This window comes from Trachypithecus francoisi, unplaced genomic scaffold (genome assembly GCF_009764315.1).
Source record: "Trachypithecus francoisi isolate TF-2019V2 unplaced genomic scaffold, Tfra_2.0 Lachesis_group13, whole genome shotgun sequence".
NCBI lineage: Eukaryota > Metazoa > Chordata > Mammalia > Primates > Cercopithecidae > Trachypithecus > Trachypithecus francoisi.
In genome coordinates this window covers 24,495,746-24,514,188 of record NW_022681458.1, presented here as the reverse complement: position 1 = coordinate 24,514,188, position 18,443 = coordinate 24,495,746, and the positions used below count along the sequence as shown (strand labels likewise).

The 18,443-nt window shown below is 48.3% G+C and overlaps 1 protein-coding gene across 1 annotated transcript in view; it reads left to right on the top strand.

The window, feature by feature from the left end:
* The first annotated feature begins 10,561 nt into the window (after nt 1–10,561).
* Nucleotides 10,562–18,443, top strand: part of IGFBP2 (insulin like growth factor binding protein 2) — a 31,044-nt gene continuing 23,162 nt past the window's right edge. Inside the window, exon 1 of the mRNA XM_033230328.1 lies at nt 10,562–11,119. Coding sequence (XP_033086219.1) covers nt 10,678–11,119 — 442 coding nt within the window. The 5' untranslated portion in view covers nt 10,562–10,677. The remainder of the gene's footprint in view (nt 11,120–18,443) is intronic.

Here is an 18,443-nt window from a genome sequence, read left to right as displayed (position 1 = left end):
AAGAAGGGATTTTTTTTTTGAGCCTACAACATGCCAGGTGCTGAGCTCACAGTATCTTCACAACTACCCTTTGAGGTAGACATTATTGTTCGCATTAAAGATAAGGAAACAGAGGCTCAGAAAAGTCAGATGACTGGCTTGAACTCATCCAACAAGCAAGTGGCAACGTCAGGATGCAAACTCAGATCTATTGTTGCATGTTTGAATATTAATTGAAACTGACAATTTCTATTGCTACTGGAAAAACATCCTACAAAATAAATGTGATAAATAATACTTACATAGTACTTAAATATTTTAGATGTTGTTTTTAAGTCTTAAGTGCCTAAAATATTGTTATTTATATGCTCACAACAACCCTATGAGGTAGGGATTATCAGTGTCTCCATTTTATGGATGAGGAAACTAATACACAGAGAGGTTAAGAACCTTGGCCGGATGGGCCAGGCGGGGTGGCTCACGCCTGTAATCCCAGCACTTTGGGAGGCCAAGGTGGGCAGATCACCTTAGGTCAGGAGTTCAAGACCAGCCTGGCCAACTAGAAACACAAACATCAGTCAGGCATGGTGGCACACGCTTGTAGTCCCAGCTACTTGGGAGGCTGAGGCAGGAGAATCACTTGAACCCAGGTGGTGAAGGTTGCAGTGAGCCAAGATCACACCACTGTACTCCAGCCTGGGTGACAGAGCAGGACTCCATCTCAAAAAAAAAAAAAAAAACTTGCCCGAGTTTACACAGCTAGTAAATGGTTGCATTAGTCAGGATAGACTAGCCTATACTACAATAACAACCTTCTCAAATCTTAATGGCTTAAAACAACAGAGGTTTAATTCACACTCATTAGCTATTCAAGGCAGGAGGCTCTAATCTCTAATCCATACAGTCACTCAGGATCCAGGCTGGTGGAGACTCTGCCATATTGCAGCCTCACCATTTAAAACATGAAGAAGACAGAAACTGAGGAGTCATGTAGGTTTTGTTCCGTTGCCTCAGACTAGGACTGACACGTCACTTCATCTCACTCACAGCTCACTGCCCACAGCTAGTCACTTGTGACTGTGCGAGCTAAGCTTCTGTGTGTGAAGGAAGGAAAAGAGAATGGGATAAAGGTGAACATCAGCAGGCTCCACCGCAGTAGTGTGAACCAAGACTTGAGCTAGTCATGCGGCTTCAAAATCCTTGCTCTTAATCACACCAAACTGCCTCTGTGAATCATCATTTCCTTCATCCAGTGCCCAAGAACATGCAGTCCAATGCCCTCATCCTTCAGAAGAACTTGAGTAAACTCAAGAGAAATTGAGTAGAGTGCCACAGCATGCCCAAGGCCACACACCCTGAGGTTGGCAGTAGGTTCTGAGTTAGAGTTGCCATTTCTTGGCTCCCTTGGAAGTAGTGGAAAGGTAAGGTTTTGACATACTAGTTGGATGACCATGGGCAGGTCACTTAAATTGTCTAAGCATCATTTGACACTTGTAAGAATTAAATGAAATAGCACCTGTAAAAGTATCTGCATGGACTTAGCGGTGCTAGTTTTGTTCCTTTTTTCCTGTTGTCACTGCACTTCCCTGCCTGTTACCCAGGCCATGCAGACCAGCCAGGCCTTCGACTTAAGAGTGCGGATAAGATTCCAAACCCTGTGGCTGGTTTCCATGCTTTCTTCCAGGCTTCCGAGGACCCTTGTGCTCTGATTTCTTCTATTTCTTTTCTGTTACTTTTCTGCTACTCTTGAGCACACTTGCTGGAAGCAATATGCATCTACTTCTCCCTCTCTTTCCTCATTACACTTTGGGGAACAACTCCAATCCCTTCCAACCAAGTAGTCCTTTGAATTTCTCCTTCCTCTGCAAACATCTTCCCATCTTTACAGAGGGAGGGACGTAGTGCTTTCCTGACCTCACCCTAAGGAACTCTAAACATCATACCCTACTCCTGCAACATGCCAAAAGACATGGGCGCCTCTCATTTGCCTAACGCAATCATAATGGCAGGACTGTCTCTGGCTGAGGGTTGTATACCAGCAGTGGGTTAAGGATTTCACCTTGTTTTATTTACTCTTATTTAAAATTTTTGTTATTTTTTAAAATTAGAGGCTGGGCGCGGTGGCTCACTCCTGTAATCCCAGCACTTTAGGAGGCCAAGGCGGGTGGATTACAAGGTCAGGAGATCGAGACCATCCTGGCTAACACAGTGAGACCCCGTCTCTACTAAAGAATACAAAAAATTAGCTGGGTGTAGTGGCGAGCGCCTATAGTCCCAGCTACTTGGGAGGCTGAGGCAGGAGAATGGCGTGAATGCAGGAGGCAGAGGTTGCAGTGAGTCAAGATCATGCCACTGCACTCCAGCCTGGGCGACAGAGCGAGACTCCATCTCAAAAAAATAAAAATAAATAAAATAAAATAAAATAAATAAAATAAAATAAAATAAAATAAAATAAAATTAGAGACAGGGTCTCATTCTGTTACCCAAGATGGAGTACAGTGCTGCAATCCTAGCTCACCGTAACCTTGAATCCCCGGGCTCAAGCATCCTCCTACATCAGCCTCCTGCGTGGCTAGGACTGCAGGCACCCTCCACAATCCCTGGACAATTTTTTAATTTTAATTTTTTGTGGAGATGGGGTCTCGCTGTGTTGCCCAGGCTGATCTTGAACTCCTGGCCTCAAGCAATTCTGCCTTGGCCTCCAGGATTGTTGAGATTATTGGTTGAGCCATTGTGCCAAGCCTAATTTACTCTGTTTTGTTGTTGTTGTTGTTGTTGTTTTGAGACAGAGTTTTGCTCTTATTTCCCAGGCTGGAGTATAGTGGCACGATCTTGGCTCACTGCAACCTCTGCCTCCAGGGTTCAAGTGATTCTTCTGCCTCAGCCTCCCCAGTAGCTGGGATTACAGGCGTGCACCACCACGCCTGGCTAATTTTGTATTTTTAGTAGAGATGGGGTCTTATCATGTTGGTCAGGCCAGTCTTGAACTCATGACCTCAAGTGATCCACTTACCTCAACCTCCCAAACTGCTGGGATTACAGGCATGAACCACAGTGCCCAGCCTAATTTACTCTTTGCAACAAGTCTCTGAAACAGGTACTATTATCACCCCTTATTACAGATGAGGAAACTGGGGCTGAGAGAGGTTAAATAACTGGCTCCAAATTACATAGCCAGTAAGCAGAGGAGGTGGACATGAATCTAGGCAGCTTGGTCCCAAGGCCCTTTCTCTGCTTAACTCCTACCGGCCTCCAGGGCCCACATTCTATTCTGCTTCTTTTCTTTTGTGTCCTTTCCATTTGGTCGCTGTGGAGTCATCCCACCTGATCAGCAACTTCTAGATGGCAGGGCGATACAAAGCCTAACCTATCATCTGGGAGGAGGCACTTGGTTAAGATTTTCTGAAGACAAAGATGATGACTGTGATCGATTGCGTGGTTGACCTGCCACTTGATGCTTGTTCAGAAAATCACCACAAAGCACATTTTCCATTCTTCATCTTTTCCGTAATGATGTTCCCCAGATTTCCATTAGGGAGTTTCTTTCCAAGGATCTGGGCCAGAAAAGCCAGAGGTCCTCACCCCTGTTCATCTTGTTTCAGGGTTCACCAAGGAGGAGGCTATGCTGGTCTTTGGCAAATCCCAGGGGAATGTATAAAAACTAGAGGACATTTCCTCTGCTCAAGCAATGCTCTTATCCTTTTGTGCTTCTTCCCTTCCTCTCGAAACAACAAGTAAAACTCAAACTCAAAACTCCCCCATGAACAAAAAAGTATATGAGCCATCCATGGTGGCATGTGCCTGTAATCCCAGGTACTTGGGAGGCTGAGGCAGGGGGATCACTTGAGCCTAGGAGGTTGAGGCTACAAAGTGCTATGACTGTGCCTGTGAATAACCACTGCACTCCAGCCAGAGTGACATATAATAACCCCATCTTTAAAAACAAGTATGATGGCTGGGCATGGTGGCTCACACCTATAATCGTACCTAGACATGGAATTTCTGGGTCATAGGGTACACGTGTTCAGCTTTAGTAGACACAGCCAAAAAGTTTTACCAAGTAAATGTATGAACGTATACTCCTATCAGCAGTACCTGGGGTTCCACTTGCTTCCTATCCTTGCCAACAATTGGCACTTTTCATCTTTTTTTTTTTTTTTTTTTGAGACGGAGTCTCGTTCTGTCGCCCAGGCTGGAGTGCAGTGACGCAATCTCGGCTCACTGCAAGCTTCACCTCCCGGGTTCACGCCATTCTCCTGCCTCAGCCTCCCGAGTAGCTGGGACTACAGGCGCCTGCCACCACGCCCGGCTAATTTTTTGTATTTTTAGTAGAGACGGGGTTTCACTGAGTTAGCCAGGATGGTCTCGATCTCCTGACCTTGGGATCCACCTGCCTCGGCCTCCCAAAGTGCTGGGATTACAGGCGTGAGCACTTTCCATCTTTTCTCAATTTACCAGTTCTGGTTGAACACCTTCTTTATTCACAGTGGGCTATTCACAGTGGGGTTTATATATGTATGATAATATGGGAGGAATTTTTAAAATATAATTTCAACTTTTATTTTAGATTCACGGGGTGCATGTGCAGGTTTATTATATGTGTTGTGGCGTGATGCTGAGGTTTGAGGTATGAATGATTCCATCACCCAGGTAGTGAGCCTGGTAGCCAACAGTTAGTTTTTCAACCCTTTCCCCCTCTGTCCCTCTCCATCTAGTAGCCCCCATTGTCTGTTGTTGCCATCTTTACATCTATGAGTACCCAGTGTTTAGCTCCCACTTATAAGTGAGAACATGTGGTATTTTCTGTTTCTGTGTTAATTCACTTGGGATAAAGGCTTCCAGCTGCATCCATGTTGCTGAAAAGGGCATGATTTCATCCTTTTTTTTTTTTAATGGCTGCATAGTATTCCATGGTGCATATATACCACATTTTCTTTATTCAGTCCACCACTGATGGGCACCTAGGTCGACTCCATGTCTTTGCTATGGTGAATAGTGCTGCAGTGAACATATGAGTACATGTGTCTTTTTGGTAAGATAATTTATTTTCTTTTAGCTATATACCCAGTAATGTGATTGCTGGGTCGAATGGTAGTTCTGAGTACCTTGAGAAATCTCCAAACTGCTTTCTACAGTAGCTGACCTAATTTATATTCCCACCAACAGTGTGTAAGTGTTCCCTTTCCTTTGCAGCCTTGCCAACATCTGTTGTTTTGTTGACTTTTTAATAATAGCTATTCTGACTAGTGTGAAATGGTATCTCATTGTGGTTTTGATTTGCATTTCTCTGATGATTAGTGTTGTTAAGCATGTTTTCATATGTTTATTGGCCACTTGTATGTCTTCTTTTGAGAAGTGGCTGATCATGTTCTTTGCCCACTTTTTAATGGAGTTATTTGCTTTTTTGCTTGTTGAATTGTTTCTGGACATTAAACTTTTATCAGGTGCATAATTTGGAAATATTTTCTCCCATTCTGTAGGTTGTCTGTTTACTCTGCTGATAGCTTATTTTGCTTTGCCCAAGCTTTTCAGTTTAATTAGGTCCCACTTGTCAATTTTTGTTTTTGTTGCTGTTGCTTTTGAGGAGTCATAAATTCTTTCCCAAGGCTGACGTCCAGAATGGTGTTTCCTAGGCTTTCTTCTAGAATTGTTATAGTTGGAGGTCTTATACTTAAATATTTAATCTATCTTGAGTTCAATTTTGTATATGGTGAGATGTAAGGCTCCAGTTTCATTCTTCTGCATACGGCTAGCTAGCTATCCCAGCACTATTTACTGAATAGGTACTTTCCCCACTGCTTATTTTTCTCAACTTTGTAACATTACGTCTGGGTTTTCTACTCTGTTCCATTGGTCTATGTGTCTGTTTTTATATTAGTGTCATGCTGTTTTGGCTCCTGTAGCCTTATAGTATAGTTTGAAGTCAGGTAATGTGATGCCTCTGACTCTGTTCTTTTTGCTTTAGGATTGCTTTGTCTGTTTGCACTCTTTTTTGGTTCACGTGAAAAATACAACAATTAGCCGGCCATGGTGGCGGACACTTGTAATCCTAGCTACTCTGGAGGCTGAGGGAGGAGAAGTGCTTGAGCCTGGGAGGTGGAGGTTACAGTGAGCCGAGATCGCACCATTGCACTCCAGCCTGGGCAACAGAGCGAGACTCTGTCTCAAAAAACAAAACAAAACAAAAAACCCTGCTTATTGTAAGTTTTCATTTATGTGAAAACTCATCCACACCAGTAGAAGTCAGGACAATGTTTATTCTTGCAGGACATAGGAATAATAACCAGCAGGGGCATGAAAGGGTTTCCACATGCTGTTAATATTCTTTTCTTTATTATTAATTTATTTAGACAGCATCTCACTCTGTCATCCAGGCTGGAGTGCAGTGGCATAATTACAGCTCACTGCAGCCTTGACCTCCTGGGCTCAAATGACTTTCCCACCTCAGCCTCCTAAGTAGCTGTGACTACAGGCATGCACCACCAAGCCTGGCTTATTTATTTTTATTTTTATTTTTATTTTTTTGTAGAGACAGGGTTTCACCATGTTGCCTAGGCTGGTCTTGAACTCCTGGGCTCAAGTGATCTGCCTGCATCAGCCACCCAAAATGTTGAGATTACAGGCGTGAGCCACTGTGCCTGGCCAATGTTCTTTTTGATCTGGGAGCTGGTTATATGGTGCCGTCAATTTTTGGATATTTATCTAGTTTATCTACTTTTTTTTGCATGTGTATTTTAACAAAATATTTTTTAAAAACATTCCTCTCCTGATGACTTGGAGAAAATCTCAGCTTGGGTCGACTTAACTTGAATGCTTCTTTTAGATTGTCTCATCTTTCTTAACTTGGGGAGAGTTTACCAACTTCAGAAGTTTCAGCAGGCAACAGTATCCAGCTCAAATCAAATAACATTGTTTTGTTTTCATTGTGTTTATTTTTATGGTTACCATCTATAGATGACCATCAATACTGCATTTCCATTTATGGTAGTGATACAAAGTTTCTTTTAAAAACGATCGTAAGCAAAAAAAAAGTGAATTGCCTTACTTTAAAAAATTATGTAAATAATAGTACAGATGGTACCTAGTTACAGTAAACCATGTAAGGGTGGGGTTCATAAAACATGGTTGAGATGGAAAAAGGCAGGGATTAAGGGGAAGGGAGAAAACCAGTCTTAGCCTGTCCCCATCTCTCAGCCAGTCCTCACTGCTGGGCACAGACAGGCTCTGAAGCCTGAGGACATACCTTTGCAGAGGACTCATGAGAAATCTGAAGTGAAGAATGCTCCAGGAACAATGGGATGGGCAAAGCAAGAGACACGGAGCAGAGAACCTGGATTCACTCAACAAATATTCTTTGAGCATCTCTGTGCAGGCATTGTTCTAGCCCTGGGCCTACAGTAATAAGCAAAATGGTTAAGTTGTAGGCCAGCCAGTAACCAGCTCTGGGTCCTGGGCTGAGTCCTGCTACTTCTTTAGGCTTCAATGGATTGAGGATGCTCTATGATTCAAGCCTCCGTAGCAGCTGGCCTGGCTCAGGAGAGGTTAGGAAAAGCTTTAAAAAGATGGGATTATTTTGTTGTGTGTTTGTGTGTATTCAGGGTGGGGAAGGGTAAAACTGGCCATTAATCTGGGAACTAGGAGAAAAGAATTGGGTGTGGCCTTCAGGCTCATTAGAAAGTGAAATCTCATTGAGTACTTTGCATTTGTCAAGTCAGCATCACTTTGCCTGCTCATCTCCACTGCTCTTGGCTAAAAGATCAAGAACTTTAAAAGGAGGTGGAAAGAGAATGAATCTCAAAAGGTAAGTGAGCAGCTGCATGTGAATGAATGAATGAATGAATGAATGAATGCCAGCCACTCTTAGCCTCTTAATAGACTCATCACAGCCTTTCATCCCCAGCTCCTGAGCATTGCAATTAAGACAGAAAGAGAATGAGGGGCCCTGCCAGGAATATTTTGAGAGATTGTACTTTTCATTTACTCAACAAATATTTATTGAGTGCCTACCTAGTGCCAGGCAGTATTTAGAACTGTGGGCTGTCCAATTTGCTAGCTACCTGGCCACACACGGCTATCAAGCATTTGAACTTTGGCTACTTCAAACTGAAATGTACTGTATAGCATACACATCAGAACTTGAGGATTTAGTATAAGAAAAGGAATGTTAACTCTCATTAATTTTAGTGTTGATTACACACTGAAATGATAGTATTTTGGACATACCGCCAAATTAAGAATATTATTAAAATAAATATCACCTATTTCTTTTTACTATATTTTAATATGGCTACTAGAAATTTACAATTGCACGTGCTCAAGTTTGCGGTTTGCAGTAGATTTCTATTGGACAGTGCTGTTCTAGACCCTGTCCCTACTCTGCAGGAGCTCAGTGGGTGGGGCCAACAGAAACATCTTACAAAGCAGGCAGGAGACACCAGGGAGAATGAAGCTGGAATGATCACGATCCTTCCTGTGTCTTTTTCATTTTTATTTTTTTCAGATTGGTACTGTACATAGTGCTTTTTACTTTTTTACTTTTTTTTTTTTTTCAGATCGGCACTCTACATAGTGCTAATGATTTCCAGAAGTCCAGCTCCGTCCATGTCTTCCTCTGCTCAAACATGGATGCTGTATCCTTACTGCCCAGCATATTAAGCCAAACCTCCATACAGTCAACTGGATTTTCCTGTCACCCCGCTGCTCTCTGCAGGCATCCTGCACTCTGGCTGAAGTGGACTGACTTTCTGATCCCCAGCCTCATTTTCCCATTTGTGTGTGTGTGTGCGCGCGCACGTATGCGTGTGTGTGTGCGTGTGTGTGTACGTGTGTTTTGAAACTGATTCTCACTCTGTCGCCCAGGCTGGAGTGCAGTGGTGTGATATTGGCTCACTGCAACTTCCAGCTCTCAGGTTCAAGTGATTCTCCTGCCTCAGCCTCCCAAGTTGCTGGGACTACAGGCGTGCATCACCATGCCCAGCTAATGTTTGTATTTTTAGTTGAGATGGGGTTTCACCATGTTGGCCACGGTTGGCTAGCTGGTCTTGAACTCCTGATCTCAGGTGATCCACCCGCCTCGGCCTCCCAAAGTGCTGGAATTACAGGTGTGAGCCACCGCACCTGGCCCCATTTCTGTGTTTTTGCTTCAGGTGTTCCCTCTGCCTGTGCCCTTGCTAATGGTCCATTTCCTCTGGTAGAATTACAGGCTTCAATTTCAGTTCCCATTCACCCAAGAAACTCCCCTTTCCTCAACCACCGCATCACCTCTCTACCAAAATATTTCTTTTATTCAAAGCCTCTGATAAACATTTATTTATTTATTTATTTATTTTATCTTACCAAAGTCTTTCCCCATAACTCTTCCCAGCTTAGTGTCTTAAGACCAGGAACTTACCTTCCTGGAGGCATCTAGGTCACCTTCAGAGCCAGGTGGCCACTGGGTTAACTAGCTGTTGAATTGAATCAAACAGGCTCTGAGCCTTAAAGTTAGAAAGAGCCAGAGTGGAGGGGTCTGGTTGGGGAAGAGGGGCGCTGAGGTATAGGGAGATTAAACCTGTGGTGGAGGCAGCTTAATGGTCCATCTCTCACTCAGGGAATCTCTCTGACAGGGGTCTTTGTTAGGGTCACAACCCAGGAGATGGTTGATGATTATGGCTGAGTCCAGTCTGGAATGATGGGGGTTGGGGGTGGCTTGGGTAGATGACTCAGTAAATCAAACAGAACAATGAAAGGAGGTCATCCTTGTCCATCTGCATTATTGAAGACAGCCATAAATGGCCTTACCCCAGAGCAGGTCTCTCACACCTGGAGAGCTGATTGACCTCTCCAAGACCCCTGCAACTGGGTGTTCTGGGCTCTGTCCTGCAACAAGTGCCTCGAGATTTGTAGGTTGGGGCCCAGGGTGCTAAGGGATTATTTTAGCAGGCGGAGAAGGGAGGGGGTCTGGGGCAGAGGAAGGGGGCAGGTTTTGCGGGGCATTGCACTTAGGGTTCTCATAGGTTGTAGTCACGAGCTCCCAGGTTTGGAAAACTGCAACAGTCACTAAGACCATTCGGGGCTGTTTGGGTCTAGCCTGGTCTAGACGGGTCTGAAACTCCGCAGGAACCACCCAACAACAAGTCATTGTTCCAAGCCACGTGTCAGTGGCGGGTGACACCAAGGGATGGAAGGAGTTGGTGTGAACCGACTGAAATCTACTGGAAGGTCAAAACGGTGCCGTAATGTCCTTTGTGTTCCCCAGCGGTTAGCCCAGTGCCGGCTCCATGGGAAGTGCGCAAACGAAGTCCTAGCGAACTGAACTGAGAGCAGACAAAAGCACGCGCTCTTCTCCACCGCCACGCCGGTCCTACCCAAACCGGCGAGTTATCCGTATTCTCCTCCAGGAGTCAGAGTCAGGGCCAGAAGAGTGTGGAGGGACGTTGCCCGGGAAGAGTAGGCGACCCCCAGAGACAGCAGCCAACGCGGGGGTGGGCGAGTGGGCGTGCGCGCACACACTTGCCGGCGCGAGGGAGTGTCGGGGGGAAGGGAGTGGTCTCCAAAAGGGGGAGGGGAGAAGGCAGGGGGCGGGGAGAAGCCGGCCCTTTAGGACCCGGCTGCGGCGGCGAGGGAGGAGGAAGAAAAGGAGGAGGCGGCTCCCGCGCTCGCAGGGCCGTGCCACCTGCCCGCCCGCTCGCTCGCCGCGCCGCACTGCCGACCGCCAGCATGCTGCCGAGAGTGGGCTGCCCTGCGCTGCCGCTGCCGCCGCCGCCGCTGCTGCCGCTGCTGCTGCTTCTGCTGGGCGCAAGTGGCGGCGGCGGCGGGGCGCGCGCGGAGGTGCTGTTCCGCTGCCCTCCCTGCACACCCGAGCGCCTGGCCGCCTGCGGGCCCCCGCCGGTCGCGCCGCCCGCCGCGGTGGCCGCGGTGGCCGGAGGAGCCCGCATGCCATGCGCCGAGCTCGTCCGGGAGCCGGGCTGCGGCTGCTGCTCGGTGTGCGCCCGGCTGGAGGGCGAGGCGTGCGGCGTCTACACCCCGCGCTGCGGCCAGGGGCTGCGCTGCTATCCCCACCCGGGGTCCGAGCTGCCCCTGCAGGCGCTGGTTATGGGCGAGGGCACTTGTGAGAAGCGCCGGGACGCCGAGTATGGCGCCAGCCCGGAGCAGGTTGCAGGTAACGCGGGCTGGAACAAGTAGTTGGGAGAAACTTGGAGGGCAGCGGGGAAGCCCGACGGGCGGCTGGACCTCACGGACTGTTTTAAGGGCGGCAGAGCGGAGACCTTGGACCAGATCAAGGGGGACTGTTGCGAGCGGGACCCGGAAGTCAGGCCCAGGGAGGGGAACTGGAGTTAGAGCAAGTGGAAGAGCCGTGGCGACTCATTTGGTGGGGATGAATGGGGAGAGGAAAGGCATCCCTGTTGCCATAGTCTTACCCGCGTGGAACGGACCCAGACTTCTATTCTGGAGGAGGGATTTGCTGAGAAGGGGGACGGTGGTCAGATCCATGGGAGTAGGAACTCGAATCTTATTTGGGGCACTACTTGAGGACCCAAGGGTCCTGGTGGGATCGCTGCTGGGAGGCCGAGGCTGCGGGGTGCCAGTGACACCAGGAACCTTGGAAGAGGAGGTAAGCTAGGAGGAGGCACCGGCGTCCCAAGGGACCCTTCCTTAAACTGAGGTTGTGAGTTAGAAAGAAAGGACTTGGTACTTTGTAGGATGGGTCGCTTAGGAGAAAAATGAAAACGAACACTACTGTTTCTCCATAGGGAACGAGCAGGGCTCTTGCTACCACGTTGAATGGAAAAATAAAAGGGAGGCATTTGGTAGGCGAGGGGTCTCCTAGCAGCTGAATCAATGTAACTTAAGCCGGATCGCCGGCTGCATTCCCGGGACGGGGGCAGCCAGGTTGTGCAGTTTCGCATCTGGGCCCCAGATCGAAAGGCAAGAGAGATGCGTTGCCACCCCCACCCCCGCCCGTATCCTAAATTGAGGGACCCCTTCCTGTAGGATAGAATGGGGACCCGATATTCTTTGTTCGGGGGCCCTCATCCCTCCCAAAAAGTTATTTGAGGGACACAACCAGTCTCTAAGGAGGTCACTTTTTTTTTTTTTTTTTTTAATTACGAAAGTCTCCTGCCCCGGTGGTCGGGAGGAAGCTGTAATTATTTTCTTTCCTCTTGGAGACAGTGGTGAAATGTGTCCGCTGCCTGCTGCTGTTGCTGAAAAAGCAAGTGAGTCTAAGTTTATCAAACTTAAAAAGAAAAAGTGAAAACAAGAATCTTGCTTTTTAGCTTCTGAGGTCTTCGTAAGCCCCCCATCCCATGCACCAGCTCGCCTCCCTTCTCCTGGTCTGCTATTGTTTTTTCCCCTGTTCTCCTTGAGAATGGAATTAGGGGTCAAAGGTGAAATCTTTCTTCTGTTTCTTTAGCACATTTTGCTCTGGAGTACAGAGCAAGTTAGGGCTTCCTCTGAGTGGAGCCTCTCAGTCCCTTTCTTCTTCCTCGGCTCGTTTCCTTCCCTAGCCTGCCTGCAAGTTAACCCTTCCCTCCTGCTTCTCTTAGAAAGTAACAATGAAAGGAAAAAGCCCCCACGAAATCCTTTCACTGCGGGGTGCCTGTCCCCCAGTCCTGCGTTCCTCCTCATCAACCCCTCGTGGTCCACCGGGGAGGTGCTGTGCAGTTTCTGAGCTGAACTCTGACAAACTAAACATCTTCCTCAGCAGGGTGAACTTTTTGAAAGGCCTCGAAGTTCATAGGATGGTTAGGCTGCTGACGGTTTTAATAAAGTGTGTGATGCCTTTCCTTCTTTAACGTTTTACTTTTTTTTCTTCTACTCTTCCTTTCACTCTAGGCCTGAAAACCAATTCTACTTCCCAAATCCCTGAAGCCGGTTAGGGTCTTTAGCCAGGAACAGATGCGGCAGATTTTCTCCCATTCACTTTTCCCTGGAGCCTGAAGGGGGTGGGGGGGAGTTGTCAGGGGAGGCCAGGGACAATGGGGTGAGTTCATGGGAAGAATGTCACTCTGGATTTTCTGCCTGGTTATGGGACTCCCTTCCGCCAGCTTGCCCCAGCTGCCTTCTCCTCCCCAGTGCCCAGACGCCTTCCGCATTTTTGTGCACCAGCCTGGGAAGAGGGGATGTTAAGCAGGGGTGGAAGGTGGGGGGCGGGGCTGGAAGCTGAGTGGGTGCACTCAAAAGAAGTGACCAATGTCAGGGGTGCCTGAGAAGGAGTCGGGCTGGGGGAGGGGAGCACTTTGGGAAGGAGCCTGAGGGTGCAGGAGGAAAAGGGGTCAAGGTTGGAGGCTTTTGTGCGGGAGAGGGTCTTAGGCTGGGGCAGAGACTGGGGTCACTGGATGGAGAGTGCTGGGTCCGAGTTGGGTGGGGCCTGGCCCAGACAGAGATCTTAGCGCTGAATCCTCTGCCTCCCATTCTATCTCCTGTCCCCTCTTCTCTCCCCTCCGAAGAATGAGCACCCCCCTCCAGCCTGCATTCCTCTTTGAGCAGGTTGCTTTTGAGAATTTTAAACATACCCTCTTATTTCGAGGCAGCGAACCTCAGCAGTTCCGGCTTTGCTGTTAGCTCTTTTGTCTTTGTTCCCGGGACTCAGGGGCTGTGTTGCTGCTGGCTTCCTGGGGATGGCAAGGATGCAGGGGTGGGGGTGGGCACATCAGTGGGTGGAAGGAGTGGGTGGTGGTGAGCCTGTATCCCACGGGGATGGTGGGCTGGGGCTTGTTGGTTCAAAGAAACTGAGAAGTCAGACTTGGGGGAAGGGGTGGGTAGGCCTAGAAGAAAAACCGAAAGGAGACCCTGAGATCTGCTTGAAGTTGGGACTCTAAAAGCATGTGTATGTGTTTGGTGGTGGAGAGGACAGAAGTGCCTAGAAATGTCAGGGTCGAGGAGGGAGCAGGGTTGGGCCAGGCCAGGCCCTTTCAGAATTAAGGCTGGGCTAGACCGGTTCCCTCAGTATCTCCCCAGCCTCCTTCCCTACCGTGTACAATGCAGGGGATTATACTGAGGGGCGGGGCTGCCCGAGTGGCCGTCTGGCCCGCTGCACATATAAAGGTGCTATAGAAATGTGTAGTCATTCAAAGTCCCAGGGCGGGCAGACAGGCAGGCAGGCAGGCAGGCGGGCGGGCGGGCCTGGGGAGGCTCTGCATCTGCAGTTGCCTGGGAAGAATAAAGGGGGGAAGAGGCGAGCACTGATTTACAGTGGTTCAGTGCAGCTTCAAAAAAAAGGGGGAAAAAGCAACGGGACTTCTGGCTCAGAGTACTGCTTTGCATCTCGTCTTGCATAAATTTGCATACTGAGTTCAAAGTCGTAAAATAGACTAGGGAAATGAGTGGGATCTACTGTCACTGATTGTTAACACCACTACCTTCCACCTCCCCTCCCCCGATCTGGACAAAACTCCCAGCGCTAGTTCTGCTAAGCAGTGCTGCCTGAGTCACCAGTCACCACTGTTCATGAAAGAAGGAGATGGGGAAGCTCCTGTCTAGGAGACCAAGCAGGGTGTGGCAGTGTGCACCCTGGCCTTGGAGGCAGGGCCTCTCTGAAAGGTGTGGCCCGACAGATTCTGGACCAGTGAGGCAAGTGGCGTGCTTTCTGACGCCTGGGGCTGCCGTTGCCCATGGTGGACTGCAGTTTGAGGAAGCTGCAGAATCCGGGTCCTCTTTGTTTGAAATTTCCCTACTCGCCTTCCACATACGCCCAAAACATTTACTGTGATAGGTCCCTTTGTGTGGTCGTAATGACCCACTTCTTTAGACAAGATATTTGGGCTGGGTGCGGTGGCTCAAGTCTGTAATCCCAGCACTTTGGGAGGCCGAGACAGGCGGATCACGAGGTCAGGAGATCGAGACCATCCTGGCTAACCCGGCGAAACCCCGTCTCTACTAAAAAATACAAAAAACTAGCCGGGCGAGGTGGTGGTGCCTGTAGTCCCAGCTACTTGGGAGGCTGAGGCAGGAGAATGGCGTGAACCCGGGAGTCGGAGCTTGCAGTGAGCTGAGATCACGCCACTGCACTCCAGCCTGGGCGACAGAGCGAGACTCCGTCTCAAAAAAAAAAAAAAAAAAAATGATAGATATTTGAGGAAGGTTTGAGAACCGAAAAATTCTATGTAACATTGTTAAGGAATCTGGGAAAAATGGGGCACAGGAATCTCTGGGTTAGAATAGGTAGTAGAGCCTGGAAGCAGAGAAAAACCCATCTGTTGTATTCCCGAGGGTCTGTCTACACAATGGCTCTTGGCCAAGTGGACTATTGAGTTTCCTGTCAGGCAGAGGGAAGAGGGAGGCTTAGCTAGTACTCACTATTGGCCTACTTCAATACTGAGCTTTAAGACTTTCAGGCAAATCATTCCTTCAGGCTTGTGGGTGGAAATTAGTTCTATAAAAATGCCATGGGGCTGGGTGTGGTGGCTCACGCCTGTAATCCCAGCACTATGGGAGGCCGAGGCAGGTGGATCACTAGGTCAGGAGTTCGGAGACCAGCCTGGACAATATAGTGAAATCCCTTCTCTACTACAAATAGAAAAATTACCTGGGCGTGGTGGAGCATGCCTGTAGTCCCAGCTTCTTGGGAGGCTGAGGCAAGAGAATTGCTTGAACCCGGGAGGCGGAGGTTGCAGTGAGCTGGGATTGCACCACTGCTCTCCAGCCTGGGCAACAGAGCAAAAAAACTCCATCTCAAAAAAAAAAAAAAAGCCAGGTTGACCAGGCGTGGTGGCTCACGCCTGTAATTCCAGCACTTAGGGAGTCTGAGGTGGGCGGATCACCTGAGGTCAGGAGTTTAAGACCAGCCTGGTCAATATGGTGAAACCCTGTCTCTACTAAAAATGCACGTGCCTGTAGTCCCAGCTGCTTGGGACTCTGAGGTAGGAGAATCGCTTGAACACGGGAGATGGCGGTTGTGGTGAGCTGAGATGGCACCACTCCACTCCAGCCTGGGCAACAAGAGTGAAACTCCGTCTCAAAAAAAAAAAAGCCATGGGTTACCCGAAAGTAGGAGCGTATCCATTCACTCATTATCTGACCTTTGAGAGCTGACTTGGAGAGAACTGTTCTACAGTCATCAGGTGGCTTCCAGTTGGTTCTCAGCTGGGCTGTTCATTCTCATAGAAAATGGGAGGTACAACTGCTCAATTTTTTTTTTTTGAGATGGAGTCTCGCTCTGTTGCCCAGACTGGAGTGCAGTGGCACGATCTTGGTTCACTGCAGCCTCCACCTCCTAGGTTCAAGCGATTCTCCTGCCTCAGCCTCCTGAGTAGCTGGGAATTCACGTGTGCACCACCACCCACAGCTAACATTTTTGTATTTTTAGTAGAGGCAGGGTTTCACCATGTTGGTCAGGTTGGTCTCAAACTCCTGAACCTCAAGTGATCTGCCTGCCTTGGCCTCCCAAAGTGCTGGGATTACAGGCATGAGCCACCGCACCTGGCCACAACTGTTCGATTTTAATATGAGGAAGTTCTGAAAATTCTGCACCAAAGGGAATGGAGAACAGGTAAATACCTACGATGCCTAGCAGGACAGGACAGGGGGCTGCTGAAAGGAATGAAGGAGAGCAGAACAGAAAGGGGCTGTGAGGTCACGTCCACTTCTGTTTTTGTTGTTGGTCCTTCCCATGTACTAAAACACTGTACCCAAAAAAAAAAAGCTTAGTTTTTTTTTTGTTTTGTTGTTGTTGTTGTTGCAAAGAGTCTGTGTATCTGGGAATTGTTATTTTCATTTGTATTTTTCTTTATTTTTTTATTTTGAGATGGAGTTTTGCTTTGTCACCCAGGCTGGAGTGCAATGGCACCATCTCGGCTTACTGCAACCTCTGCCTCCAGAGAGTTCAAGTGATTCTCCTGCCTCAGCCTCCCAGGTAGCTGGGATTATAGACACCTGCCACCATGCCTGGCTAATTTTTGTATTTTTAGTAGAGACGGGGTTTCACCATGTTGGCCAAGGTGGTCTCGAACTCCGGACCTCAGGTTTTCCTCTCACCTTGGCCTCCCAAAGTGCTGTGAGTATAGGTGTGAGCCACTGCACCCGGCCTATTTTAATTTTTTAAGGAGCTCTGTATCCGGGGAGTACATTTTGTCTCAGCCTTTCTATGTTCCCGACTCCCTCTTCCCTCTCCTGCCTTCTCCATGCTGTCCTCTTGGTCCCTGCAGACCATTCTTTCCTGTCCCACACTTCTCCCTTCCATGCCTTTCCCACTCCAGCTCAGCTACAACACCTGCTTGCTAGGTAGGTGGGCGGGGCTCAAAAATGGTGTGGAAAATATAGTGGTCTCAACCTCAGAGATCCATCCAATCAGAGGGATATTATGTAGGTGACTGGAGACTATAATGCTTGAAAAAACTGGAATCCTTAAATGAGGAGGGTGGTTGACTGGCCTTTGAGGGAAAGGACTTCTATAGGCCAGGGAATGGGGATTCTCTCCGATAAGGGTTAGCACTAGCGTGGCTTCCGCTGAAACCAAGGCATAGAAGAGCAAGGTGATGCCTTGAATTCATGAGGGGAGTTGGTGACCTGGTTGGCAGATATTCTAGACCCCTCTGCTTCTCCTGTCCCTGGCCAGCATTTCACTGAGATGGCAGGCAGGTGCCAGGAGATTGGTGGTGCTCGCATTTGTCTTCACCCTATTATGAACTGGCTTCTGTGCCTACTTTGTCTCCTGTCTTCCACCTCCCTGCGAGGGAGGCCGTTCTACCTCCTTTTCACAGGTGTGGACACTGGGTGACTCAGTGATACCAAAGTGCTGAGAGGCTAACCTGGGTACCTTCCCATTGCACCCCTCTACCTCCATGGCTGGACAAGGAGTTGTGCTGTTGGCGGAGAAAAGCTTTTGACTGTATTGGCCAGCAGTTTTGTTCCTGGACAGCTGCCATGTGCAGGTGATGTATGGGGTACAGTAAATTTCTGTCAGATTTCAATTATGTAGATTCCCTTGACTCCATGGAGAGTCACAAGTCCTGGAGCTTGGGGACCTCACAGTTGTAAGTAGCCAGCATACAGAGGTCAGTCAAGAGGGACAAAAAAGTCACAGGGTGGGCCTCTTGAGAGAAAAGCTGCTGGGTAGCAGATGATGGCACAGGCAGCCTGGCCTTTGCTGTCATATTGACCTGGGTTCCATTGCAGACCCGTCTCTTAATACTTCAGTAGTTAGTAAGGCTCTTCCTCCAATGCCAGTTCCCTGTTGGTAAAATAGCAATGATTTTACCTCTTTCCCAGGGTGCGTGTTAGGGTGGCTGTGATAATGGCAAGTACCTGGCACATAGTAGGTTCTTGTACATGTTAGCTGCCTTAACAGTCTTGGCAAGCGATGTCTCCTCCTTGACAGTTAGCTAGCCTTTAAAATGAAAGCCAAACTGGAAAGGTCAGGCAGGCCACTCCTTTCTGGAGGTTCAAATCCCAGGTGGTCTACCATGTACTTATCACCCAAGGTAAGAGATTTCTTCTTGCTAAGCCTCAGTTTTCTTATTTGTAAATCAGAAATTGGTAGTACT